The 27,095-nt window shown below is 41.1% G+C and overlaps 1 protein-coding gene across 2 annotated transcripts; it reads left to right on the top strand.

Moving 5' to 3' along the window:
• Positions 1-10,685: 10,685 nt before the first annotated feature.
• LOC140727032 (ribosomal biogenesis factor-like) lies at positions 10,686-26,758 on the top strand. Of its 2 annotated transcripts, none has more exons than XM_073044214.1 (4): positions 10,686-10,834; positions 13,410-13,539; positions 24,366-24,476; positions 25,138-26,758. In XM_073044214.1, exons 2-4 carry the CDS (start codon positions 13,426-13,428, stop codon positions 25,204-25,206), a joined length of 294 nt encoding a protein of 97 aa, XP_072900315.1. In that variant the 5' UTR covers positions 10,686-10,834; positions 13,410-13,425; the 3' UTR covers positions 25,207-26,758. The 2 variants fall into 2 exon arrangements, with proteins under 2 accessions (XP_072900315.1, XP_072900306.1); XM_073044205.1 differs by having other exon boundaries at positions 10,697-10,956.
• Positions 26,759-27,095: the final 337 nt, after the last annotated feature.

Below are 27,095 nucleotides of genomic sequence, written 5' to 3'. Positions count from 1 at the left end.
TCTGGGAGATTATTAAAATCAGGCTGAAAAGTATTAATTAATTTCAAGAAATGGGACAATCAGTTACAAAAATAAACTATGAAGGTATTATTTATTGCAGACTACACAGCTGCTATTAAAGTATCAGGATTTCCAATTAATTACAGATTAAGATCAGGGAAGTATGAAAATAGAATCATGCACTAATGTTAACAGTTCTAATTTAAATCCCAGTGTTTAAAATGAATTCTTTGTGAGTAATCATGATATTAGAACTACATAGCTCACATAAAACCACATGAATATAAAAATGGAATTGGCCTATTGTTACATATCAGAATCAGATTTAAAATCACTGGCCTATATTGTGAAATTTTTTAACTTAGCAGCAGTAGTACAATGCAATAGATGATATAGAATATAAATAAGTCAATTACATTAAGTATATATGTATATTAAATAGTTAGATTAAAAATAGTGCAAAACAGAGATAATATGAATAAAAAGTGAGGTAGTGTTCATGGGTTCAATGTCCATTTAGGAATCGGATGGCAGAGGGAAGGAAGCTGTTCCTGAGTTGCTGAGTATGGTAACAATGAGAAAAGGGCATGCCCTGCTTGATAGGCATCTTTAATAATGGATGTTGCCTTTCTGAGGCACTGCTCCTTGATGATGTCTTGGATACTATGGAGGCTAGTACCCAAGGTGGAGCGGACTAATTGAACGACTTTCTGTAGCTTCTTTCGATCCGTGCAGTAGCACCTCCTCCCCTTTCTTCTTTCAGCCATGACTCAATGATACACAGGCCATACCTGCCAATCTCTATTTGCACTAAAAGAGCATCTACCTTATTCTGTATACTGTGTACATTCAAATATAAAACCATCACTCCTTTATTCATCACCCTTTTAGATTTTGTCCCCATGTTACTCTTCAACTCATCCTACTGACTGCAATTTTGCCCAGTGAAGTTCCTGTCTTTCCCCATGGTCTCACTATACGTTTTATGTACTTGTGTACCAACTGACCCATCATAGCCCTATATTCTTCTTCCCATCGACCTGCCAAATTAGTTTAAAGACTTCCCAACAGCTCTAACAAACCAGCTGGCAAGGATATTTGGTCTCCCTTGGCTTCAACTGTAATTTGTCCTTTTTGTACAGGTCATACCTTCCCTAGAAGAGATTCCAATGATCCAGAAATCTGAAGCTCTGCCCCCTGCATCAGTTCCTCAGCCACACATTCACCTGCCAAATCATCTTATTCTTATCCTCACAGCAATCCAGAGATTACTGCCCTGGAGGAGGTCCTGCTTTTCAGCTTTCTATTCAACTCTCTACATGATCCAATAGGATGATTCTTTTCACCCTCCTGCTGAAGTTCCAACCATAATGGAGAGCATAGTTTGATTCATTTTCTCTGTAAATGCTATTTGCCGTAATGCCATGCTGGATTTGGAGCTAAATATTTCTGACCCCAGAGACAGATGCCAAGCAGTTCCAGTACAGCTACAATACTGGCATCTGTCCTGTATTGTAATTGCTTTGGCTACAAAATGCAAAGCAAATCTCAGATTAATTACCATCCCAGCAGCCAACTTTCCAGGGGTGACGAAAGGTGTTGTCAGTCAATTGCAACTTGCACAACTGATGCTCTGTTGGCCTGCTAAAATAATATAGTTCCAGGCCTCATTAGGTTGTTAATCCAAATGGATAAGTGAGTTGAATTCTAAAGGTGGCGAAGCGAGACATAACGTCCCAATATACACCTTATTACATACCTCATACACCTAATAAAGTGACCACTGAGTGTACATTCATGGTCAGCTGCTGCTGTAGCCCATTCAAGGTTCTGATGTGTTATGCATTCAGAGACGCTCCTCTGCACACCACTGTTGTAATGTGTGGTTGTTTGAGTTACTGTCACCTTCCCATCAGCTTGAAATAGTCTAGTCATTCTACTCTGACCTCCCTCAATAACAGGGCACTTTTCCTCACAGAACTGCCACTCACTGGAATTTTTTTTTGTTTTTGCATCATTTTTTGTAAATTCTAGAGACTGTTGTGCATGAAAATCCCAAGAGATTAGCAGTTTCTGAGATACTTAAACCACCCGGTCTGCACCAAGTTCAATTACCATTCAACCATACCAAAATACCCATAACTACAGCCAAACAGTGTTCCTCTAGAGCCAAGGTGCAAAACACCAACAATTATTCCACAATTAAAGTCTCTCAGATCTTGCTTCTACCCCATTCTGATGCTTGGTCTGAACAACAACTGAACCTCTTGACCACGTTTTATGCATTGAGTTGCTGTCACGATTGCCTGATTATATATTTGCATTAATGAGCAGGTGTACAGGTGGGGTGTACAGGAGGGATAATAAATCAGTTATGATGGAATGGCAGAGCAGACTCAATGGGCCAAAAGGCCTAATTCTACTCCTATGTCATATGGTCTTATGGAACCTAATAAAGTGGCTACTGAATGTAAAGACAGCATTCAACTGATTATGAACCATGGTTAACTTGTAAAAGGAAAGAGGACAACAAACTTCTCAGAGATGAATCACTATGGAGGAAGATACTTCTGCATGTTAGAAAGCAACAAGTGATTTATTAGTATAATATTCTAGCCCACTCCATATCTGTAGACATTTGTAAGAACTTTTGGTGACATACCAAATCTCCTCAAATGAAGTAGAGCTGTTGACATGCCTTCTTCATAAGCGCATCAGTTTGTTGGGCCCAAGATAGATCCTCTGAGATGTTGATGCACAGAAACATAAAGCTGCTCACCCAATCCGCTGCGGACCCTTCAATGACTAGTGCATATCTCCTGACCACCATTCCCTAGGGCCCACAATCAATTCCTTGGTCTTGCTGACATAAGTGTGAGATTGTTAATGTGACACCACTCAACCAGCCGATCCATAGCACTTTTCTATTCCTCCTCTTCACCATCTGAGATTTACCAACAACAGCTCCTGCCACAGACTCAGTCTGGCAGTGATGTTCTGAAGGATTCAGTCAGTTGTGGTACGAATGAACCATTCTTGGTGAGGTAGACTGAAATTCTGTATCTAGAGTACACCTTTCAGCGGGAGTTAATGTTTGTCTCCAGGGAAGACCCAGAGCACACGGCTGTTTGTGATGAACTCTGATATGACATTGCCTCCTGCCGTCTGGGAAAAGGCTCCGAAGCACTTGGGTTCTCATGACCAGACTATGTAACAGTTGCTTCCCCCAAGCTATCAGACTCCTCAATACCCAGAGCCTGGACTGACACCTTGCCCTATTGTCCTGTTTATTATTTATTGTAATGCCTGCACTGTTTTTGTGCACTTTATGCAGTCCTGTACAGGTCTGTAGTCTAGTGTAGCTTTCTCTGTGTTGTTTTTTTCATGTAGTTCAGTCTAGTTTTTGTACTGTGTCATGTAACACCATGGTCCTGAAAAACATTGTCTCATTTTTACTATGTACTGTACCAGCAGTTATGGTCGAAATGACAATAAAAGTTGACTTGACTTGATCTCTGTGTTGACAGATGTAATTCCAGAAGATGGATAATGTGGTATTGTGACTCCAACTGTGCTTGAAGGATCCAATTAGATTTTATAGACTGGTAAGCATGGTGTTGTTTGTTTTAAAATTATGGTGATGAAGAGTTTTGCCATATTCAGGAGTCACCCAATAGGATTGGTATGTCCTTTTCTTACAAAACCTCAAGGACATCAAGTGTAGAACATTACCTGATTGATTTGTCTTTTTTTTTTGCAGAAACTTTTACTTATTTATTTTATAGCCTTGGGACAGCGATAGGAACAGATGGTATGGGAAAGTATTTAATTAGGGGAGGGTGAATTATGATGCCACGAAGCAGGAACTTGGGAGCGTAAATTGGAAGCTTATGTACTCAGGGAGGTGCAGAATAAATATGTGGAGGTTGTTTAAGGAGCACTTGCATGGGATTCTGGATAGGTTTGTCCCACTGAGTCAGGGAAAGGTGAAGGAACCCTGGTTGACCATAGATGTGGAACATCACATCAAAAGGAAGAAAGAAACATTTAGGATGCAAGGATCAGAAATGGCTCTAGAGAGTTAAAAGGCAGCCATAAAGGAGGTTTAAGAATAGACTTAGGAGAGCTAGAAGGGTAGATGAGAAGGCCTTGGCGAGTATGATAAAGGTAAACTCCAAGGCTTTCTACACAGATGTGAAGAAGAGGAGGATGATTAGAATGAGGATCAGGGTAAAGAATGAAACATGTGCCTGGAGTCAGGGGAGATAGGGACAGTCCTTAATGAATACTTCAGTATTCACTAGCGAGTGGAACCTTGACAAATGTAAGGACAGTGTCAAATAGGCTGATACGCTGGAACATGTCAACGTTAAGAAAGAGGATGTGCTGGAACCTTCGAAAAACATTAGGATTGTTAAAAGTCCCCAGGGCTGGTGGGTTACCATGGGAGGTGAGGGAAGAGATTGCTACACCTTTGGCAATGATCTTTGCATCCTCACTGGCCACAGAAGTAATACCAGATGATTGTAGGGTGGCAAATGTTATTCTCCTGTACAAGAAAGGTGATAGGGATAATCCTGGGAATTATGAATTATGAATGAATTACCAATGAATTATACCTAATTGAAGAAGATTCTTAGAGACAGGATTTATGAGCACAAGTGTAGTCTGATTTGAAACAATCAGCATGATTTGTGAGGGTCAGGTCATGCCTCATGAACCTGACTGAATTCTGTGAGAAAGTGACAAAACAAGTTTGTGAAGGTAGAGGAGTGTATATGGATTTTAGCAAAGTATTTGACAAAGATCCCTATGGTTGGTTCATTCAGAAAATCAGGAGGCATGGACTCCAGGGTAACTTGGCCGTGTGGATTCATAATTAGCTTGCCCACAGAAGGCAGTGGCTGGTAGTACATGGAGCATATTGTAACTGGAGATTGGTGACTACTGGGGTTCAGCAGGCATCTGTTCTGGGACCCACACTCTTTGCGATTGCTACATATGACTTGGCTGAGGAAATGGAAGAGTGGATTAGTACATTGGTGGTGTTGTGGATGGTGTAGAAGATTGCTGTAGGTTATCAGTTCATCTCCCAGAGAAGGAAGGATTCAAAGGGGGGAAAGGGGCCACAGTGGTTGACAAAGGAAGTCAGAGGTTGTATAGCATTAAAAAAAAAGGAAGTATGACAGAGCTAATGTGAGTGGGAGGACAGATGATTGGGAAGTTTTTAAGGAACAACAGAACTTAACTAAAAAGGCAATACGGGGAGAAAAAAATGAGGTACGAATGCAAGCTAGCCAGGAATATAAAGGAAGATAGCAAAAGCTTTTTTAGGTATGTGAAGAGAAAGAAGATAGTTAAGAACAATGTTGGGCCCTTGAAGAATGAATTGGGTGAAATTGTTGTGGGAAACAGAGAAATGGCAGAAGAATTTAATGAGTACTTTAGAACTGTTTTCACTAAGGAAGACACAAGCAATCTCCCAGATGTATGGATGGGCCAAGGACATAGGGTAACAGAGGAAATGAAACAGATTGACATTAGGAAGGAAACCAAACGGTGATGAGAAGACTGATGGGACTGAAGGCTGACAAATCCCCAGGTCCAGATGGTCTGCATCCTAGGGTACTAAAGGAGGTGGCCCTGGAAATTGCGGGTGCATTGGTAATCATTTTCCAATGTTCCTTAGTTCCTGAGGATTGGAGAATGGCTAATGTTATCCCACTTTTTAAGAAAGGAGGGAGGGAGAAAACAGAGAACTATTGACCTGTCAGCCTGACATCGATGGTGGGGAAGATGCTAGAGTCCATTATAAAGGATGAAATAGTGGCATATCTAGATAGCAGTGATAGGATTGGGCCGAGCCAGCATGGATTTACCAAGGGCAAATCATGCTTGACTGATCTGTTGGAGTTTTTCGAGGATGTAACCAGGAAGTTAGACGGGGGAGATCCAGTGGATGTAGTGTACCTCGATTTTCAGAAGGCATTTGATAAGGTCCCACATAGGAGATTGGTGGGTAAAATCAAAGCTCAGGGCATCGGGGGGAAGACATTGACATGGATAGAAAACTGGTTGGCAGATAGAAAGCAAAGGGTAGCGATGAATGGGTGTTTCTCGGAATGGCAGGTGGTGACTAGTGGAGTGCCACAGGGCTCGGTATTGAAACCACAGCTGTTTACAATTTACGCCAATGATTTAGATGAAGGCATTGAGAATAACATCAGCAAATTTGCTGATGATACTAAGCTGGGTGGCAGTGTGACATGTGATGAGGATGTTAGGAGAATTCAGGGTGACTTGGATAGGCTGGGTGAGTGGGCAGATACTTGGCAGATGACGTTTAATGTGAATAAGTGTGAGGTTATCCACTTTGGGAGTAAGAACAGGAAGGCAGATTATTATCTGAACGGTGTAGAGTTAGGTAAGGGAGAAATACAAAGAGATCTAGGAGTCCTTGTTCATCAGTCACTGAAGGTGAATGAGCAAGTGCAGCAGGCAGTGAAGAAGGCTAATGGAATGTTGGCCTTTATTACAAAGGGAATTGAGTACAAGAGCAAGGAAATCCTCTTGCATTTGTACAGAGCCCTAGTGAGACCACACCTGGAGTATTGTGTACAGTTTTGGTCTCCAGGGTTAAGGAAGGACATCCTGGCTGTAGAGGAAGTGCAGCGTAGATTCACGAGGTTAATTCCTGGGATGTCTGGACTGTCTTACGCAGAGAGGTTAGAGAGACTGGGCTTGTACACGCTGGAATTAAGGAGATTGAGAGGGGATCTGATTGAAACATATAAGATTATTAAGGGATTGGACAAGATAGAGGCAGGAAATATGTTCCAGATGCTGGGAGAGTCCAGTACCAGAGGGCATGGTTTGAGAATAAGGGGTAGGTCATTTAGGACAGAGCTAAGGAAAAACTTCTGCTCCCAGAGAGTTGTGGGGGTCTGGAATGCACTGCCTTGGAAGGTAGTGGAGGCCAATTCTCTGGATGCTTTCAAGAAGGAGCTAGATAGGTATCTTATGGATAGGGGAATCAAGGGATATGGGGACAAGGCAGGAACCGGGTAATGATAGTAGATGATCAGCCATGATCTCAAAATGGCGGTGCAGGCTCGAAGGGCCGAATGGTCTACTTCTGCACCTATTGTCTATAACAGGATGCAGAGATGAGCTGAGGAGTGGCAGATGCCGTTCAATCCAGAAAAGTGCTAAGTGAAAAACTTTAGAAGGTCAAACTTGGAGGCTGAATACAGGGTTAATAGCAGGATCCTTAGTAGTGTGGAGCAACAGCGGGGTCTTGGGGCCCATGTCCATAGATCCCTCAAAGTTGCTGCACAAGTTGCTAGGGTATTTAAAGCGGCTTATGGTGTGTTGAGTTTAAGAGCTGTGAGATAATGTTGCAGCTCCATAAAGCTCGGGTTATACCATTGCAATATTGTGTTCAGTTCTGGTCACATCATAATAGGAAGGATTTGGAAACCTTAGAGAGGGTGCAAAGGATATTTACCAGGATGCTGCCTGAATTAGAGAAATTATCTTATGAAGATAGGTTGAGCGAGCTAGGGCTTTTCTACTTGGAGCAAAGGAGGATGAGAAATGACTTGACAGAGGTGTATAAGATAATAAGAGACAGAGTCATAGGGAAGTACAGCACAGAAACAGGCCCTTTGGCCCTTCTAGTCTGTGCTGAGCCATTTAAACTGCCTACTCCCATTGACCCATACCAAGACCACAGCCCTCCATACCCTTACCATCCATGCACCTATCCAAGCTTCTCTTAAATGTTGAAATCGAGCTCGCATGCACCATTTGCGCTGACAGCTCATTCCACACTCTCACGACCATTGGAGTGAAGATGTTTCCCCTCTTCACCTTTCACCCTCAGCCCATGACTTCTAGTTCCAGTCCCATCCAACAATGGAAAAAACCTGCTTACATTTACCATGTCTATACCACTCATAAATTTGTATACCTCTATTAAATCTCCCCTCAATCTTCTAGGTTCCAAGAAATAAAATCCTAACCTGTCAATCTTTATTTATAATTCAAGTTCTCCAGACCCGATAACATCCTTGTAGATTTTCTCTGTATTCTTTCAACCTTAATCACATCTTTTCTGTAGGCAGGTGAACAAAACTGCACACAATGCTCCAAATTTGGTCTCACCATTGTCTTATACAACTTCCATATAACATCCCCTCTTCTGTACTCAATACTTTGATTTATGAAGGTCAATGTGCCAAAGCTTTCTGGACAGCCAGAGACTATTTCCCAGGGCAGAAATGGTTAATACAATCAGGCATAATTTTAAGGTGACTGGAAGAAAATATAGGGGTATGTCAGAGATAGGTCAGTGTTAGGTGCGTGGAACTGCCAGGGGTGGTGGCTGAGGCAGATACATTAGGGGCATTTAAGAAACTCTTAGATACTGTAAACACTTGAATGAAAGAAAACTGAAGGGCTATGTGGGAGGGAAAGGTTAGATTGATCTTAGATGAGGTTAAAAGGTCAGCATAACATCATTGGCTGAAGGGCCTGTATAGTACTGTTCTACGTTCTATTTACCACACAAATGTTATATGCTAAATGAATGAAATCTGAAATAAACCAGATAATACTCAAGAGGTCAAACAGTATCTGTGGAGAAAGAAACTTCATATCTCAATGAATGTTTCATGAGCTGATGTTGAGAAGTGCTTGCATTTCTACATTGTCTGCCATTTCATTCTCCGGAAAAGTTAATTCTGCTTCTCTCTCTCTGCACAGATATTGCTTATCCTCCTGATTATCAGAGTATTTTCTTTTTTTTTAACAGATTTACAGCATCAACACTTTATGCGTTTTGATCATCACTCGTTGCCCCGAAGAGCTAGCTGCTTATCTTGCTGCCTGACTTCTTGAGAATTTACAACAAATTTTATCACACATTGACTAGAGTGGTTAAAAATGGCAGATTTCCTGACATCAGTGGAGAGAGAAAAAATAGTGAACATATCTGGTCAAAGATTCTTCATCAGAACTCAACATGGAAATAGGCCCATTGGGCCAATGCCAAACATTAAGTATTTACCCAAATACTACCCAAACACATTTTATTCTCCCCACAAACCCATCACCTCATCCCAAGTCCCTGCTTTCACCTACACTAGGGGCATTTTACAATGACCAATTAACACCCCTACACATTTTTGATGTGAGAGGAAACTGTAGTATCTAGAGAAAATGTACCTGGCCGTGGTTAGTGTCTGAACTCCACCCACAGTGATGGAGGTCACAACTGAATACAGATCAAACAAAACAAACAAGCAAAAGAGATGGTTGTTGACTTCAGGAGGGCACGGAGCGACCACTCCCTGCTGAACAGCGACAGCTCCTCGGTAGAGGTCGTAAAGTTCACCAAATTTCTTGGTGTTCACCTGGCAGAGAATCTCACCTGGTCCCTCAACTCCAGCTCCATAGCAAAGAAAGCCCAGCAGCGTCTCTACTTTCTGCGAAGGCTGAGGAAAGTCCATCTCCCACCCCGCCCCCCCCCCCCCCATCCTCATCACATTCTACAGAGGTTGTATTGAGAGTATCCTGAGCAGCTGCATCACTGCCTGGTTCGGAAATTGCATCATCTTGGATCGCAAGATCCTGCAGTGGATAGTGAGGTCAGCTGAGAAGATCATGGGGTCTCTCTTCCTGCCATCACGGACATTTACACTACATGCTACATCCGCAAAGGAAACAGCATTATGAAGGACCCCATGCACCCCTCATACAATCTCTTCTCCCTCCTGTCATCTGGGAAAAGGCTCCGAAGCATTCGGGCTCTCACGACCAGACTATGTAACAGTTTCTTCCCCCAAGCTATCAGACTCCTCAATACCCAGAGCCTGGACGGACACCTTGCCCTATTGTCCTGTTTATTATTTATTGTAATGCCTGCACTGTTTTTGTGCACTTTATGCAGTCCTGTACAGGTCTGTAGTCTAGTGTAGCTTTCTCTGTGTTGTTTTTTTCATGTAGTTCAGTCTAGTTTTTGTACTGTGTCATGTAACACCATGGTCCTGAAAAACATTGTCTCATTTTTACTATGTACTGTACCAGCAGTTATGGTCGAAATGACAATAAAAGTGACTTGACTTGACTTGAGATCTCTGGAGATGTAAAATCACAAGCATGAACTGCAAGCCAGTACAACCTACACCTCACCTCACCTCAGTCCATCGATCACCTTAGAACCCTTTCTCACCATCTCCCTTTTCCTCGTCCTTTTGCACCTTCTTGTTCACCTGCACTGCACTTTCTCTGTACCAGTTACTTTATTCTGCGCTTTACCTCAACGCACTGTGGAATGATCTGATCTGTGTGAACAGCAAGCAAGACACACTTTTCACTGATCTCGATAATAAATCAAGTCCAATTCTATCTCGCCTCTCCACTCTCAGTCCTTTCCTTCCCACAGAGCCTGCTCGACCTGCCGAGTTCTTCCAGCAAGCTGTTTATTGCACGTCAGTATTATCTGGTGGGGCTGAATGGCCCGTTTTCACACAATTACAAATAAGCTGATACAAATTTTAAACCTAAAAATATTATATCTTGTCACATTGTGTACAATTAACCGCCCTGGCTCCAGCTGTTGCTGCTCGTTTCCTGCCAATTTTTCTCCTCGGTGCTGGCAGTATTGCGGGCAGTCCGAGGCTGGGGGCTTTTCTTTGGTGAGCGGCGCAGTTTGTGACACGAGGAGTCGGTGGCCGGGTCTGGGACCAGGCGGTGCACCGGTCGGTCCGGTTCATCCTGCGAGGAGGAGTTGCGGTTGTAATCGTCCCGTCACGGTTTCACTCAGCGACTGGTAGGAGCCAGAGTCAGTAAACGTCGGGAAACCACAGGGACGTGGTGGCATTACCCACAGAATCTGCCAAGGAAAGCGGGGGTCTGTGCTGAAAGTGTTCCTTCAAGCCCGTTTAGATTGGGGTGAGATCAGATTAGAAAATTACTTTATATAAATGTAATTATCTGACCCCTTCCATCAACTCTTTTGCATTCTAACCACGTCCATTTTGTGTAACTTTAACTCTTAGAAAATTGGACACGACTGTTTTTTCGCATACTGCTAGGGATGTGAACCTCAAACAGTTAAGTACGGAAGCAGACCCCCTCTGCCCAACTGGTCCGTGCCCACCAATATTCCCCCATCCAATCTAGCCCCATTTATCTGCGTTTAATAACGTTTCTGTATTAAGTAGCTATCCGATTGTCTTACAAAAATCGTTAATGCACACAAAATGCCGGAGGAACTGAGCATGCCAGACAGTATCTATGATGCCAGGCTTGCTGAATTCCTCTGGCATTTTGTGTGTGTTACTTTCATTTCCAGCAACTGCAGATTTTTTCTTGTGCGTGTTACAAAAATTGTTATTGAGCATACTTCACTCATTTCTTCTGACAGCTGATTCATTTCAGAATCCTTTCATAAATTATTTAGCAAATCTTGATGCAGTTTGGAATCCTACATAAAAGTGGTGTTTTTGCTTTAGCTTAATGAAGTGCATGTTGCAAGATATCTTATTCTCATTTCATCTCATTGTATCAGGTTAACATTCCTTATGCAAAATGAGTGTCAAATTGAAGGGACTGTCTCTGAACACTTTAAAGAATACTTTCACCCCGCAGCCCATAAGACAGCAGAATCTGGCCATTTAGCCCATCAAGGCTGTTGGACTACTCAGTCATGGCTGATTTATTTTTCAGTGTCAGTCTGATTCTCCTGTGTTCTCTCTGTAATCTTTGACACCCTTACTAATCAAGAACCTATAAACAGCAGAAAGGAAATTATAGACCAGTTAGCCTGATCTCAGTGGTTGAGGGGATATTGAAGTCAATTGTTAAGTATGAAGTTATGGAATAGTTGGTGACACAGGACAAGATAGGACAAAGTCAGCATAGTTTCCTTAAGGGAAAACATTGCCTGACGAACCTGTTGGATTTCTTTGAGCAGATGACATGTAAGGTAGATAAAGGGGATGCAGTGGATATTGTATATTTGGATTTTCAGAAGGGCTTTGACAAAGTGCCACACCTGATGGGCTGCTTACCAGGTTAAGAGCCCATGGTATTACAGGAAAGTTACTAGCATGATTACAGCATGGTAGTAGGCAGTGAGTGGGAATAAAAGGATCCTTTTCTGGTTGGCTGCCAGTGACTAGTGGTGTTCCGCAGGGGTTGATGTTGGGACCACTTCTTTTTATGCTGTAAATAAATTATTTAGATGATGGCTTTGTTGCCAAGTTTGCAAATGATACGAAGATTGGTGGAGGGGCAGGTGGTGTTGAGGAAATGGGTTGGATGCAGAAAGACAGATTAGGAGAATGGACAAGAAAGTGGCAAATGAAATGAAAGTGGAAAAGGTATGGTTATGCACTTTGGTAGAAGAAATAAATGTGTGGACTATTTTCTAAATGGGGAGAAAATCCAAAAATCTGGATGGAAAGGGACTTGGAAGTCCTTGTGCAGAACACTCTAAAGATTAACTTGCAGGTCGAGTTGGCGGTAAGGAAGGCAACTGTAACGTTAGCATTCATTTCAAGTGGTCTGTAATATAAATGCAGGGATGTGATGCTAAGATTTTATAAAACACTGGTGAGGTCTCACCTTGAGTATTGTGAACAGTTTTGTGCTCCTTACCTAAGAAAAGGTGTGCTGGCATTGGAGAGGGTTCTGGCGAGGTTCACAATGATGATTCCATGAACGAAAGCGTATCATATGAGGAATGTTTGATGGCTCTGGGCCCATACTTGCTGGAATTTAGAAGGGTAAGGGTGGATCTCATGGAAATCTTTCAAATGTCAAAAGGCCTAGACAGAGTAGATTTGAAAAGGATGTTTCCCATGGTGGGGGAGACTAGGACGTGAGGGCACAGCCTCAGGATAGAGGGGAGTCCATTTAAAACATAGATGTGGATTAATTTGTTTAGCCAGAGGGTGGTGAATTTGTGGAAATTGGTACCACATGCAGCTGTGGAGGCCAGGATGTTGGGTGTATTTAAGGTGTTGATTGATAGGTTCTTGATTGGCCATGACATCAAAAGTTGCGGGGAGAAGGCCAGGCAGTGGGGCTGGGAAGGGATGAATAATGAGTGAATGGCGGAGCAGACTTGATGGGCCAAATAATCTAATTCAGCTCTTATGTCTTATGGTCTGTGATCTATTTAGACAAGTAGAATTTCTGTATGTTTTATATATTGCAGTGGAGTATCGGAAAACTATTTCTGTCAGGCAACTAGCTAATGAAAAGAACAAATAAACTTAGCTGTTATTAACGAGGATTCTCTCATTTTCTCCATGGAGGCTGGGAAATTGTGTTTTTTTTGTTTATTATTTATGGGTAAATATAAACAGCGATTGATTCTGTTAATGGTTATTTTCCAGAAAGTATTTGAAAAGGATGGCAAAGAACAAGTCAAAGGCACAGAAACACAAAGATGTTTTCAAAGTTGCCAACAGCAAAAATATAAAAGCCAAAAGCAAAACTAGACCTGTAACTACAAGTCTGAAGAAGGTCAGTCTGTACTTCAATGTATTGTCAAAGAAATAACTTGTAGCTCTTGCATTAGTAAATTGGTGCAGCAGGACAAATTGAAATGTTTCAGTTTTTCTGATTGATTTGCACGTTTTTGTCGCTGTCTGGATACTATTTAGGCTAGATTGTATTCTGTCCAATCCACTGCTGGAACGTTATCTAACCTCCTGCGGCCACACAGCTGGCAGCTTCCGGGGCTTTATTCTGTGACTATTGGGAGTTGGTGACGAGATTCTAGGTGTCACATGCTGAGATCTTGTCCCATTGAACATTGTCCTGACATCCGTTAATGTTCCATGCTGTCAAAGATCTTCTTTACCGTTTTTAAGTGTTTCTGATAGTTAGAGGGTTCCTGAAGTTTGTTATAGTCAGGAGTGGTAGGGAGGATAAGCTCTCACTACCTATTAAATGCTCTCAATTGTGTGCATCTCAAATATCCTCTGACAACCAAGTCCAGTTCCTGGCTTTCACTTGTGACTTAGCCACTAAGTCTGGCAGAACCATTTCTACTCACATCAGTCTCTACTCATCAGCCATGGTTGGCAGTTCATCTGGGAGAAGGAAACTGTGATCTCAAACCTCCACTGCCTTGCGGTTATACCTACTCATGGGGAAGGTTTTGGGAAGAAATCCTGAGGAAAATCCGGAGCTGGAGTCCGTAAGGCATTCCTATATTGAGTTTTATGCTGACGGTCTCTGCCATTCCTTTGTATCTATCAGCTGGGGGCTTGGTTGCTAAGCCACAGCTGAAGGCCAGGAGTTGGACTTGGTTGTCAGAGGCTATTTGAGGTGCTGCTATTGGGAGCAATTACTAGGTTGTGGGAGTTTGTCCCTACCACCACCACTCCCAGTTGTAACAATCTTAGAGAACCAATTCAAAATGAAGAGCATACGTTATCCCTGAAATCATAAGGATTGGCAGTGGAGATGATGCATTCTAAATGGTGTGGAGAATCATAAGTCCATGTGTTTGGAAAATATAGAAGCTCTGTGTAAATGGGAGGAGCACATCATCTCGTAGAAGAGTCTAGTTCCTTCTTTCACCTCAGACCTCACAAAACTGGACTAAGTCACTAAGTGATCCTGTATTCCAGAGGACTGCATAAAAATGTGAGGTGATATTAACCAGCTTACTCGACACAATTATCCTTGCTACCCTGGATGTTCTAGCCTCTAGAAATGGAATTCATTTTGTATGAACATCACTTCCTGTACGTAAGCTTTTTTTAAAATATCATTTCCTGTGCAGGTTAATTTGGATTTCAACTTGAGCATGTGGTGTTGAAAGACATCCATCTCCATCCCCTCCTTACTTGCCCTTGAACTAGCAATGTCTTTTTACAAGTAATTCTCATTGAAAACCCTGAAGAAAGCTTCCGATGGATAATTTTTTGAGGTGGTGTTTTGAGGTCAATCAGATGGAGGATTGGGGTGCAAGGAAACAGCAAACACTATCTGCATCATGCATAAATAAGATATGTGGAATAGTCATCTGCAATTTTTAAGAGCAGTTCAGCAAGAATCTCTAGAATTTCAGTAAATAGGAAGAATCCCTTAAATCTTGGTGAACTTCGAATAGTCTAATACAAATTTTGTTTAAATAATATGAAATATTAGCTGCAATTTGCCTATTGCTACAGTAGGCGAACAGCAGATGAAATCACACTGGTTTTCCATTTGACCCTGGATCACCGAGACAATAGCGATACTACATCAGGCTGCTGTTTATTCATTATAGCTTCGCGTTCAATACTATCATTCCCTCTGTACTAGTCAACAACATCCAAAACCTGGACATCTGTACCTCCATCTGCAGCTGGTCCTTGACTTCCTCAATGGGAGATTGGTCAGTGCAGATGGGAAATAGCATCTCCTCACCTCAATGATGCGTGCTTAGCCTGCTGCTCTACTCACAGCTTCAATACCATCTATAAATTTGCTGATAACACAACTACTGGTGGCAGAATTTCAGATGGAGACGAGGAGGTGCACAGGAGCAAGATCGATCAACTGGTTGAGTGGTGTTACAACAACAGCCTTGCACTCAGCATCAATAAGACCAATGAACTGATTGTGGAGTTCAGGAAGAAGTCGTTAAGGGATAAGCAATGGAAAAGGTGCACAGTTTCAGGTCCCTGAGTGTCAACATCTCTGAAGACCTATCCTGGCCTCAACATATTGATACAATGACAAAGAAGGCAGGCCAACAGCTATATTTCATAGTTCATATATAGTTCACCCATAGTTCAGACCCTCCTTAGCTACATCTGGGATACATCCCATGCCTTCCACTTCTTCAATAACTTCCAGTTCCCCAGTCCTGACCGCTTCATTTTCACCATGGATGTCCAATCCTTATACACTTCAATTCCCCATCAAGAAGGGCTCAAAGCCCTCCGCTACTTTCTGGACAATAGACCTCACCAGTTTCCCAACACCACCACACTCCTCAGGTTGGCAGAACTGTAACCTGAGGAGTGTGGTGGTGTTGGGGAACTGGTGAGGTGAGGTACTCACCACTTAATAACTTTTCTTTTAGTTCTTCCCACTTTCTTCAGACCAAGGGTGTAGCTATGGGCACTCGCATGGGCCCTAGCTATGCCTGCCTCTTTGTGGGTTATGTGGAACAGTCTATGCTCCAAGTCTATATTGGTTCTGTTCCCCAACTTTTCCTTCGATACATTGCACCCATGCTGAGCTCGTCAATTTCATCGACTTGCCTCTAACTTTCACCCAGACCTAAAATTCACTTGGTCCATCTCGGACACTTCTCTCCCCTTTCTCGATCTCTCGGTCTCATAGAAACATAGAAAATAGGTGCAGGAGTAGGCCATTCAGCCCTTTGAGCCTGCACCGCCATTCAGTATGGTCATGGCTGATCATCCAACTCAGAACCCTGTACCTGCTTTCTTTCCATACCCCCGATCCCTTTAGCCACAAGGGCCATATCTAACTTCCTCTTAAATATAGCCAATGAACCGGCCTCAACTGTTTCCTGTGGCAGAGAATTCCACAGATTCACCACTCTCTGTGTGAAGAAGTTTTTCCTCATCTCGGTCCTAAAAGGCTTGCCCTTTATCCTTAAACTGTGACCCCTCGTTCTGGACTTCCCCAACATCGGAAACAATCTTCCTGCATCTAGCCTGTCCAATCCCTTTAGAATTTTATACGTTTCAATAAGATCACCCCTCACTCTTGTAAATTCCAGTGAGTATAAGCCTAGTCGATCCAGTCTTTCTTCATATGAAAGTCCTGCCATCCCAGGAATCAATCTGGTGAACCTTCTTTGTACTCCTTCTATGGCAAGAATGTCGTTCCTCAGATTAGGGGACCAAAACTGCACACAATACTCTAGGTGCGGTCTCACCAAGACCTTGTACAACTGCAGTAGAACCTCCCTGCTCCTGTACTCAAATCCTTTTGCTATGAATGCCAACATACCATTTGCCTTTTTCACCACCTGCTGTACCTGCAAGCCCACCTTCAATGATTGGTGTACAATGACACCCAGGTCTCGTTGCATCTCCCCTTTTCCTAATCAGCCACTGTTCAGATAATAATCTGTTTTCCTGTTCTTGTAACCAAAGTGGATAACCTCACATTTATCCACATTAAATTGCATCTGCCATGAATTTGCCCACTCACCTAACCTATCCAAGTTACCCTGCATCCTCTTAGCATCCTCCTCACAGCTAACATCGTCGCCCAGCTTCGTGTCATCCACATCTCTGGAGATAGACTGTCCACTGACATCTTCTGTAAACCCACTGACTCCCATAACTACCTTGATTATACCTCTTCCCACCCTGCCAAATGCAAAAATTCTATTCCCTATTCCCAGTTCCTCCGTTTCCGCTGCATCTGCTCCAAGGATGAGGCTTTCCGTTCCAGGACATCCCAAATGTCCTCTTTCTTTAAGAATCGTGGTTTCCCTTCTGTCATCATCAATGATACCTTCACCCGCATCTCCTCCATTTCCCGCACTTCGGCCCTCACCCCATCCTCCCGTCAGCAAACCAGGGACCGTGTCCCCCTTGTCCTCACCTACCACCCCACTGCTAAGGACATCTTTCCCTCCCTACCTCTCTGCTTTTCGCAGGGGTCGTTCCCTCCATGACTGCCTGGTCCACACGTCCCTCCCCACAGATCTCCCACCTGGCACTTATCCCTGCAAGTGTAAGTGCTACACTTGTCCCACACCTCCCTCCTTACCACCATTCCGGGCCCCAGACAGTCCTTCCAGGTGAGGCAACACTTCACCTGTGAGTCTGTTGGGGTAATCTATTGCATCCAGTGCTCCCGGTGCGGCCTCCTCTACATCCACGAGACCCAACGCAGATTGGGGGACTGCTTTGTCAAGCACCTACGCTCCGTCCGCCACAACAGACAGGATCTCCCGGTTGCCACTCACTTTAACTCTCCTTCACATTCCCATTCGGATATGTCCATACATGGCCTCCTTTACCGCCACGATGAGGCCAAACTTCGGTTGGAGGAACATCATCTCATATACTGTCTGGGTAGTCTCCAGCCCCTTGGTATGAATATCGAATTCTCCAACTTCCGGTAATTCCCTCCCTCTCCCTTCCCCCATCCCACCTTCACTCTGTCTCCTCTTTTAGCTGCCTATCACCTCTCATGACTCTGCCTTCTTCTACTACCCATAGTGCTTTCCCCTTAGATTCCTTCTTCACCTCTCCTGTCTATCCCCTTCCCCACCCCTTGATCTTTCCTCTGATTGGTTTTCCACCCTCCCCCACCTTCTTTATAGGGCTCCTGCCCCCTCTTTCTTTAGTCCTGACGAAGGGTCTGAAACTGAAACGTTCACTGCTGCCCGACCTGCTGAGTTCATCCAGCTTTTTTGTACGTCTTGATTTGACCACAGCATCTGCAGTGTATTTTGTGTTAGCTATATTTCATTAGGAGTTTATGGGGACTTGGTATGACAGCAAAGACTCAAATTTCTACAGCTGTACCATGGAGAGCATTCTAACTGGTTGTATCACCACCTGGTATGGAAGAGCCACTGCACAGGATCGGAAGAAGCTGCAAAAGTTTACAAACTCAGCCAGCTCCATCATGGGTACTAGCCTCCCTAGCATCAAGGACATCTTCAAAAGACGATGGCTCAAAAAGGTGGTATCTGTCATTAAGGACCCTTTTTCACCCAGGACATGGTCTCTTCCGGTTGCTATCAATGAGGAGGTGCAAGAGCTTGAGGAAAGCTAATGGCATGTTGGCCTTCATAACATAGGGAGTTGAGTATAGGAGCAAAGAGGTCCTTCTGCAGTTGTACAGGGCCCTGGTTAGACCATACCTGGGGTATTGAGTTCAGTTTTGGTCTCCAAATTTGAGGAAGGACATTCTTGCTATTGAGGGAGTGCAACGTAGGTTCACGAGGTTAATTCCTGGGATGGCGGAACTGTCATATGTTGAAAGATTGGAACGACTGGGCTTGTATACACTGGAATTTAGAAGGATGAGAGGGGATCTGATTGAAACATATAAGATTATTAAGGGATTGGACACGCTAGAGGCAGGAAAAATGTTCCTGATGTTGGGTAAGTCCAGAACCAGAGGCCACAGTTTAAGAATAAAGGGTAGGCCATTTAGAACGGAGTTGAGGAAAAACTTTCTCACCCAGTGAGCTGTGTACCTGTGGATTGCTCTGCCTCATAAGGCAGTGGAGGCCAATTCTCTGGATGCTTTCAAGAAAGAGATAGAGCTCTTAAAGATAGCGGAGTCAAGGCATATGGGGAGAAGGCAGGAACGGGGTACTGATTGTGGATGATCAGCCATGATCACAGTGAATGGCGGTGCTGGCTTGAAGGGCCGAATGGCGTACTCCTGCACCGATTGTCTATAAGACACGCTTAATGTTTTAGGAACGTCATCTTCCGCACTGCCATCAGATTTCTGAATGGATAATAAACCCAAGTACATTACCTATTTTTTAAAATGTTTTTTCTTTTAACTTATTTCTTTTACATCTTATTGTAATTTATAGTTTTTTTTATAACGTATTGCAATATACTGTTGCAAAACAACATATTTCACAGCATGCACCAGTGATACTAAACCTGATTCTGATGATGAGGGGAGAATTAGTTTTATGTTTTTTAAGCAAATTTAAAAAATAAATTGCCATTGCTTAGATGAAAGCTCTTAAGATAAGCTAGGGAGAAATAACTGGATTTCTAACTATTGTGCTTTAAATATCAAAGCAAAAGAAAAATGTTGGCTTTACTCAGTAGGTCTGGCAACACTTCTGGGAAGTGAATAAGTTTACATTTCAGAAAGTGGGAGACGTGTAGAGAATAAAGTTGTTGGAGAAATGAAATTAAAGAATGCTGGAAATATTTTGCTGATCAGGTAGCATAAACGGCAGGAAAAAAAGTCTGACAATGCTCTGCATGGATGACCTTGATTCGGACCTTGTGCATTTTGACATGAACATTGTTAAAGTTAGTTTTTGGAAATAGTTGAGTTTCAGGGGCTGAAATGTAAGGTCAGAAGATAAGTTGCTGTTCTTTTAGCTTGTTTTAAAATAGCAGAAAAGACCAAAGTCACAGAGAATAAATCAGGAGTAGGATCTGCATTGATTAATTTTCTGGTTACAAGGCATGAGTTGGGAGGATAGCTGGCTAGTGTTTAAAGCAAGAATAAAGGAGAGGGGAGTGTAGATACAGATCAGTCAGCCTAGCATTCATAGAATTGTAGAGCATAGAAACAGGCCCTTTGATTCTCTGATGTTTAATGCTTGTACTAATCTTACTTGCCTGCATGTAGCCTAACCAGTTTTTATTCATCTGCAAAGCTTTGACTAATCTGTTAATTACTGTGAAAATGCTGGAATCCATAATAAAAGTTGTGACGGTAAGGTACCTTTTTTTTAAAAAAGGTATATGTTTAATTAATTGTTTAAGGCCAGAATTAATTCAGTAAATTTTGACCAAACTATGAGAAATCATTGAAGAGGTATTTCATTCTTTAATTTTTGTTGGGGTATGGGCATTGTCGATAAGAAATATTTATTGCCCAAACCTAAATTCCCTCAGAAAGTTAGATGAGTTGCCATCTTGAAATTAATGCAGTCTTTCTGATGCAGGTTTACTTACATTGCCATGTGGTCCTACTATTTAGACCAAGAAGCAAGATTGTCAATTATATTTCCAAATCAGTATGGCATGTAACTTGGTGGAAACCTGCAGATGGCAGTGATCTTGCAAACCTTGTCCTTCATGGTGGTGGAGATGCTGTCATAGCCAGAGTAAATAAGAGGGAACCAGTGAATACCAGTGAATGTAGTGCATTTGGATCTTCAGTAGGCTGGTTAACAAACAGGAAACAGCAGGAATAAATCAGTCTTATTTGGCTTAATACTTGAGTCACATTTGTTCAAGACCTAACTCAAAAATTTGGCTGAGAGGTCTGACCAATTGTAATATTTCTTGTTTGACAGTATAAAACTAAATGGGAAGGTGCAAGGTTGGGGGGATACAAGGAAGATTCCAGAGGATATATCACAGGAATTGAATGGGCAACAACGTGGAAAGGTGATAAGTACTGATGTTCAAAAGACCTGCCTGTCCTTATATAAATGCCCTTGAAAGCTAACAAGCAGTTGGAGTGTGCGTTTAGAAAGGCAGATGGTATATTGATATAAGGTTTGAATATAAGTAAAGACATCTTACTGCATTTAAGTAGGGCCTTGTTAAGATCACATCTGGAGTATTATGTACAATTTTGCTCTCCTTACTTAAAGTTATAGTTGTTAATAAGTGTGAGTACCATGAGGATTTACCATACTGGTTCCTGGATTAACAGGTCTATGTATAAGTAGCTTTGTGTTCTCTAGAGTTCAGAAGAATGAAAAGCAATCTCATTAACATGCAATTAATCATGAAGGGGCTTGACAGGTTTGCTGCACAGAGGATATTTCCCCTGGTTGAGAGGTCACAGTGTTAAAATAGAAAGTACCCCATTTAGGATGATGAACCAAAGGTTGATGAATCTTTGGAATTCTCAATGCTGAAGAACTGCAAAGATTGAAAGATTTCTGAATTTAAGGAGGAGTGTGAGCAGTGCACGAAAATAGTGCTAAGAGTAGAATATCAGACATTTCCAGTTGAATGGTGGAACAGGCTTGAGGGTCAAATGACCTTTTCTTATCTTTTATGTTCATGTGGCCAATTTAAATTTCACTCTTGCATGGTTTGCTCTGATCAATGAGCCTATTTAAGTTTTAGAGAGAGGGGGGCATTACTTTTCTTGCATTTCAGATTTGTCATTTTTTACTCTGAAGTTAGTGTAGTGCTTTACAGTACCTGCTGTAAGATTGGAGATCGATTTCTGCTGCTGTCTGAAAGGAATTTGCACATTCTCCCCGAGGCTGTGTGGCTTTCCTCCAGGTGTTACAGTTTCCTCCCACATTCCAAAGTCGTTAGGGTTAGTGAGTTGTGGGCATGTTATGTTGGTGCTGGAAATATGGCAACATTTGTGGGTTGCTCAACACAATCCTCACTAATTTGATCTGACACAACACACTTCATTGTATGTTTCAATATACAGGTGACAAATAAAGCTAATCTTTCATCTTGATTGTGAACCGTTCCTTCCAATATAAAGTTTACTCCTTGACTATAAGAGAGAATATCAGGAGTGGCAGCATGGTGTATTTAGTACAGCTGAACCTCACAAATTGAATGAGTTCTGTGTTTTCTCAGCTTTTTCTGCAATTTCGAAGATTGTGGTTTGTGATATTATTCTGGTGGCTGGCTGACTAGTCCATTAAGAAATTACAGTTGTAGCAAGCAGTTTCCATTTAGTTTTGGCTGACCACTATAGTTTGTCTTCTTGTAAGTGCTCTGAGTGAGCCTAGATGAAATTTGCCAATGATAAGTAACACTTATTTTTAATCAGAGTGTTGAAGAGTTGATGCTAATGGAATGGAACAATGAGTGGTGTTGTTTCAGTTACTGCCTGATTAAGCTATAAAGAAATGTCTTTCACTGCATGTGAAAGAATAGCAGGATGTATTTTCAAGATTTTATGTTAATTATTTGGATGAACCCATTTCATGAGTCCTGATAACGAGAATCGGCCCAAAACATCAACTGTGCTGTTTTCCATAGATGCTGCCTGGCCCGCTGAGTTCCTCCAGCATTTTGTGTGTGTTGTTTGGATTTCCAGCATCTGTAATTTTCTCGTTTGTGACTAGTCCAGTTCATGAGTAGTTCTTTAGCAGGTACTGATCTACTTCAGGAAGAAGAGATCATATCTGTCTAAGTCTTTGAATATATTTTTCTTTGGTTGTATTATTGAATGATTTACTTAAGGATTTTTTTTGGTATTATAGTAGAGAGTTTGAGATGGTAAAGTGTTGATATTTGACGTAGAGTAAGCATGCTAGGTACTAAAATACAAACCAAGCTTCATAACCTGGAAAATTTTTAAGGGGTTTTTTTTCAGTAGGTTGACATCTGTAATTAATTTCTTGCTTGTGTTTGAGTATAGTCTATACTGTTCAGATAAATATCTCTGGACTTGCCAAGTTGGTTTGATCTAATTTTGGAGGGTTTAGTCATATGGCATTTACGCAGTCTACACAGTTACTCTCTTAATAGCTTTGTAACCAGTTTCTTAAAATTATAGTTTTAGAGCACTGTAGCATAGAAACAGGCCCATCAGACGATCTAGTCCATGGTGAACAATTATTTTGCCCAGTCCCACCAACCTGCACTCCAATCCCCTCCCATTCATACACTTACATGTTGAAATCTCTCTTAAATGTTGAAATCAAACCACACATCCCCCCCCCACCTCTACTGGCAGCTCATTTCACACTGTGAGTGAAGAAATTGCCCCGTTCCCTTAAGCATTTCACCTTTTAACCTATGACCTCTTGTTTCAGTCTCACCCAACCTCAATGGAAGAAGCCTAATAGCATTTACCCTATCTATATTCTATATCATTCTGCACTCCCGGAAGTAAAGTTCTAACCTATATTCAATCTTTCCCTATAACTCAGGTACTTTGGTCCAAGCAACATTTTTGTAATTGACACCATTAATTGGAGCAAATAGTGTACAGGTGATTAGTGCTTATCTTTGAAAAGCTGAGCACTGTCATTGTAACAATATTTAAAATGCAATGGTTGGTATCTACTGTGAAATTCTATAAATTCATAATGAACACACTGTGACTGGCATAGTGATTTTGCAGGCTACATGTTGGCTGAGATTGGTACCAAAATCAAGGAAAGTATTGTTTTTTTTCCAGGCTGTATGTCAAAACATGTCTTAGAAGCCAGAGCTATGTTGGTAATTAGTTGCCATTACAAAGAAGATTTGGAACCCACAAGATATTAAAACCAGAATTTCAAAGGGCAAATGAGGTACAACAGGCAAGCATTGTGGGGTAATTAGGAGTTTGCTCTAGCTGAACTTTGAAGGTACGGTCACATGAAACTGCAGTGATATATTACACCTGGCTTCAGTTCATGTCATTGGAGATGTACAGGAGTGAACTGAAAAGAATACTCATCTTCCACATTGCCAGCTGGAGTTTCTCAGGCATTTCAGGAATCTTGCCAGCTTTAGCTAGATATAATGCTCCTATGGATTTTTTTTAATGTTGGTGTTTGAATTAACAGAGGAGTTAACTGCCTTTTGTTCACACCTGAGTATCTCCACTGTAATATTTTCTGAATCTAGTACATGCATCTCCTTGTGAAAATGTTAGTAGTGTAATATTAATGCTGCACTGTTTAAACAGAATTTTAAATGCTTATCTTTTCTGAACAGATCAACATTATGAATAGTGAAAAAGTTTCTAAAGTCAATAAAGCATTTACTGAAGTACAAAAAGAGATCAAGAACTTATCCAAAGACACAACTTTAAAGAAACCACTGCAGGTAATAATTTGTAAATGGCTTGGCAGTTTAAAAAAAAAAACCTGCTTTTCTGATTTTCACTACTAATATTTTTAATAGTTTTAACTAACTTCCCTGATATGAAATTTTAATCCCTGCACAGTAAGCAAAGTACATTTATTTGAAATTTCCATTTCTACTTTCTTATACACCTACAATTCTGGTAAAGTACCATAACAACTTGCGATTTAAAAGTGTAAAAATACACACTATTAGTGGCTTCTTTACCCTCCACATCTTCTGAAAACATTGACTTATAGCTAGGATATAGTTCAGTGGGTGTTGGCTGCCTTAACATATTTGGCCATGATCTTACTTGTGTTGGAACAGGCTCAATATGTTAAATAGCCTACCATGAAATTCCTGAAGGGTTCACTGGAGAGCAAAAATCTTCCTTGAGCCATGGTTCTTGAGACTGTTGGGCCTCTGATATTAAGGTTGTTTGATTTTCCATATACTTATCTATTCATTTAATACATGTTTGGTAGACAAAGCAACAGAAGGGAATATTGTATCTATCCTATCAAGATCAACTTGAATTGATCTTTTATAGTTTTAAACTTCAAACAAATCAGGATTGTAACAAAGTTCTACATACAAAATTGAACATTGAAAACTGCTCTAATTTTTGTTCTTGCTGCAGATTTCCAGACCTCCTCCGGCTGAGCTGCTGAACGTGGACGCTACAACTCAGTTGTTTTCTCAGTTATGAAATTCAAAAGTTGCTTTCAGTGGACATTAACCTAAGTAGTGTACAGTACACACGAGTACAAAATAATTTTAATGTTTTACATTTCAAGCATCTATAGTTAGTTTTCTTTGGTATACAAATCAACTGGAAAACCTAATCAGCTGTACCAAAGGAAATGAACCAAATGCACTTGCCTTCAGAAAGTTCAAATTCAAGATTTGATCAAAATTTGACAGAAGTAATTGACAATCATTTCATTAGATTACATTTGATAAACTCTACATGTTGTATATTTTTGTATTGTGTTGGAGAAAATAAGGTAAATTTGGAATGGTATTTAGAGCAATAAATATGAAAAAATAAATGTATCTGTTTTTGCTTTCTGTAGTGTCAGTCACTGACGTGTGCTGCAGTCCTCTTGTTTTCAGCACCTATTTTATATTAATAAGATATCAAGCTGAATGTGTTTAGTAAATTCCTTTAGTCAATCTCAAAGTTTGAACAATAAGGACGGTTTAAAGAAAGTGCAGTTCATCAGTAGCAATAGATGCAATCAGAAGAAAAAGTAATGTTTGTTTGGAAATGGCAGTGGGAAGAGAATTTTCCCCCATATTTCTTGAATGAGATAACTCAAAGGAGGGGCTTATTATGACTGGGAATTTCTTTTCCAATTTGACAATATCCCCACATTTGTAGAAGCAAATGCTGGATGTAAGTAGCTCCAAGACTGTTTTTGGGTTTGATTGCAAGTAGTTTTGAAAGAAGCTGTCAGAGGTCTTTGTGATTTGTTGGTACTGCTGGAATTATCAATAGCTGCTAAAGATCATATACACAGTGGCAATTTTTTGACTCTGTATGAGTTGCCGCTACACAATTGGCCAGTTAGATATTGCTTAATGAGCAGGTGTACCTAATAAAGGAGCCACTGACTATAAATATACACTGATTAACATTTATGATGTTTAATATTTCCAGAAATGCAAATTGTTACTTTAGCTCAATCAATCACCATTAGAGTTAAATAAAAACAAGCATCCGTGGAGGGAGGTGGACAGTCATTACTTTGGGCTGAGACCCATTATTTGGACTGGATGAGAGAACCATTTACTGTCACCCATTCTATCCTTTTTTTTAAAAACAATTGTCAGGAATTAGCAATTCCAAGGCATTGCTAATTTGACGCACAAAATTTTGTTCAGACTGATGGAAAATACCAACTTTATTTTTAAAGCATCAGTCCAAATTCTGGAACTATTTAGCCAATAGCACAATCCCTGATGTACCAAATGTACTGCAAAGTTTCAAGGTCTACAACCAAGTAGTGTTGGTTGATAAATTCAGACCTTGCTCCTGAGGCCCCCATCATGAAAATTGTTTTAAAACAAGTACATCCCAAGTATTTTACATAATCAAGAAATGTGAATACAGCTGATTTCTGTTAATCTTTGAATTAATGTAGATTTATTAAAATATTTTGCAATATTTAATTGATGTCAACAGCAAATTTTTCTATTTTCTAGCTTTTGACACATTGTAAAATAGATTTATGAATAAAGTGAGAAAAATTTAGTGATTTGTGATGTTCCTATTGTTATTTTTCAAGTTGAAGTTCTTATTTTGACTTGTTATTTATTGTAGAATAATGAGATAAAGTACAACAACTTCAGACAACTGAAGAGGAATTTCTTTAGTCAGAATGTGTTGAATCTGGAATTGTGGACTGTGGAAGCCAAGTCCTTGGGTGTTTAAGACAGAATTTGATTGGTTCTTGATTGGTAAGGGGGTTAATGGTTATGGAGAGAAGGTGGAATAATGGGGCTAAAAAAAATCAACCATGAGCAGACTTGATGGGCCAAATGACCAAAGTTTGTTCCTATCTTTTATAGTACTTATGATTTAATTGGCTGTTG

The sequence above is a fragment of the Hemitrygon akajei genome, chromosome 1, assembly GCF_048418815.1.
Source record: "Hemitrygon akajei chromosome 1, sHemAka1.3, whole genome shotgun sequence".
Classification (NCBI taxonomy): Eukaryota; Metazoa; Chordata; class Chondrichthyes; order Myliobatiformes; family Dasyatidae; genus Hemitrygon; species Hemitrygon akajei.
Note: the sequence above shows the minus strand (reverse complement) of the source record. Positions and strands in the feature narration are given on the sequence as shown.

Excerpts from the sequence above, each read along its gene's own strand:
- LOC140727032 (XM_073044214.1), top strand. The coding sequence starts at position 13,426 with ATGGCAAAGAACAAGTCAAAGGCACAGAAACACAAAGATGTTTTCAAA. Across the intron at positions 13,540-24,365 it reads TAACTACAAGTCTGAAGAAG|ATCAACATTATGAATAGTGA; the intron begins GTCAGTCTGTAC and ends TTTTCTGAACAG. Across the intron at positions 24,477-25,137 it reads CTTTAAAGAAACCACTGCAG|ATTTCCAGACCTCCTCCGGC; the intron begins GTAATAATTTGT and ends TTCTTGCTGCAG.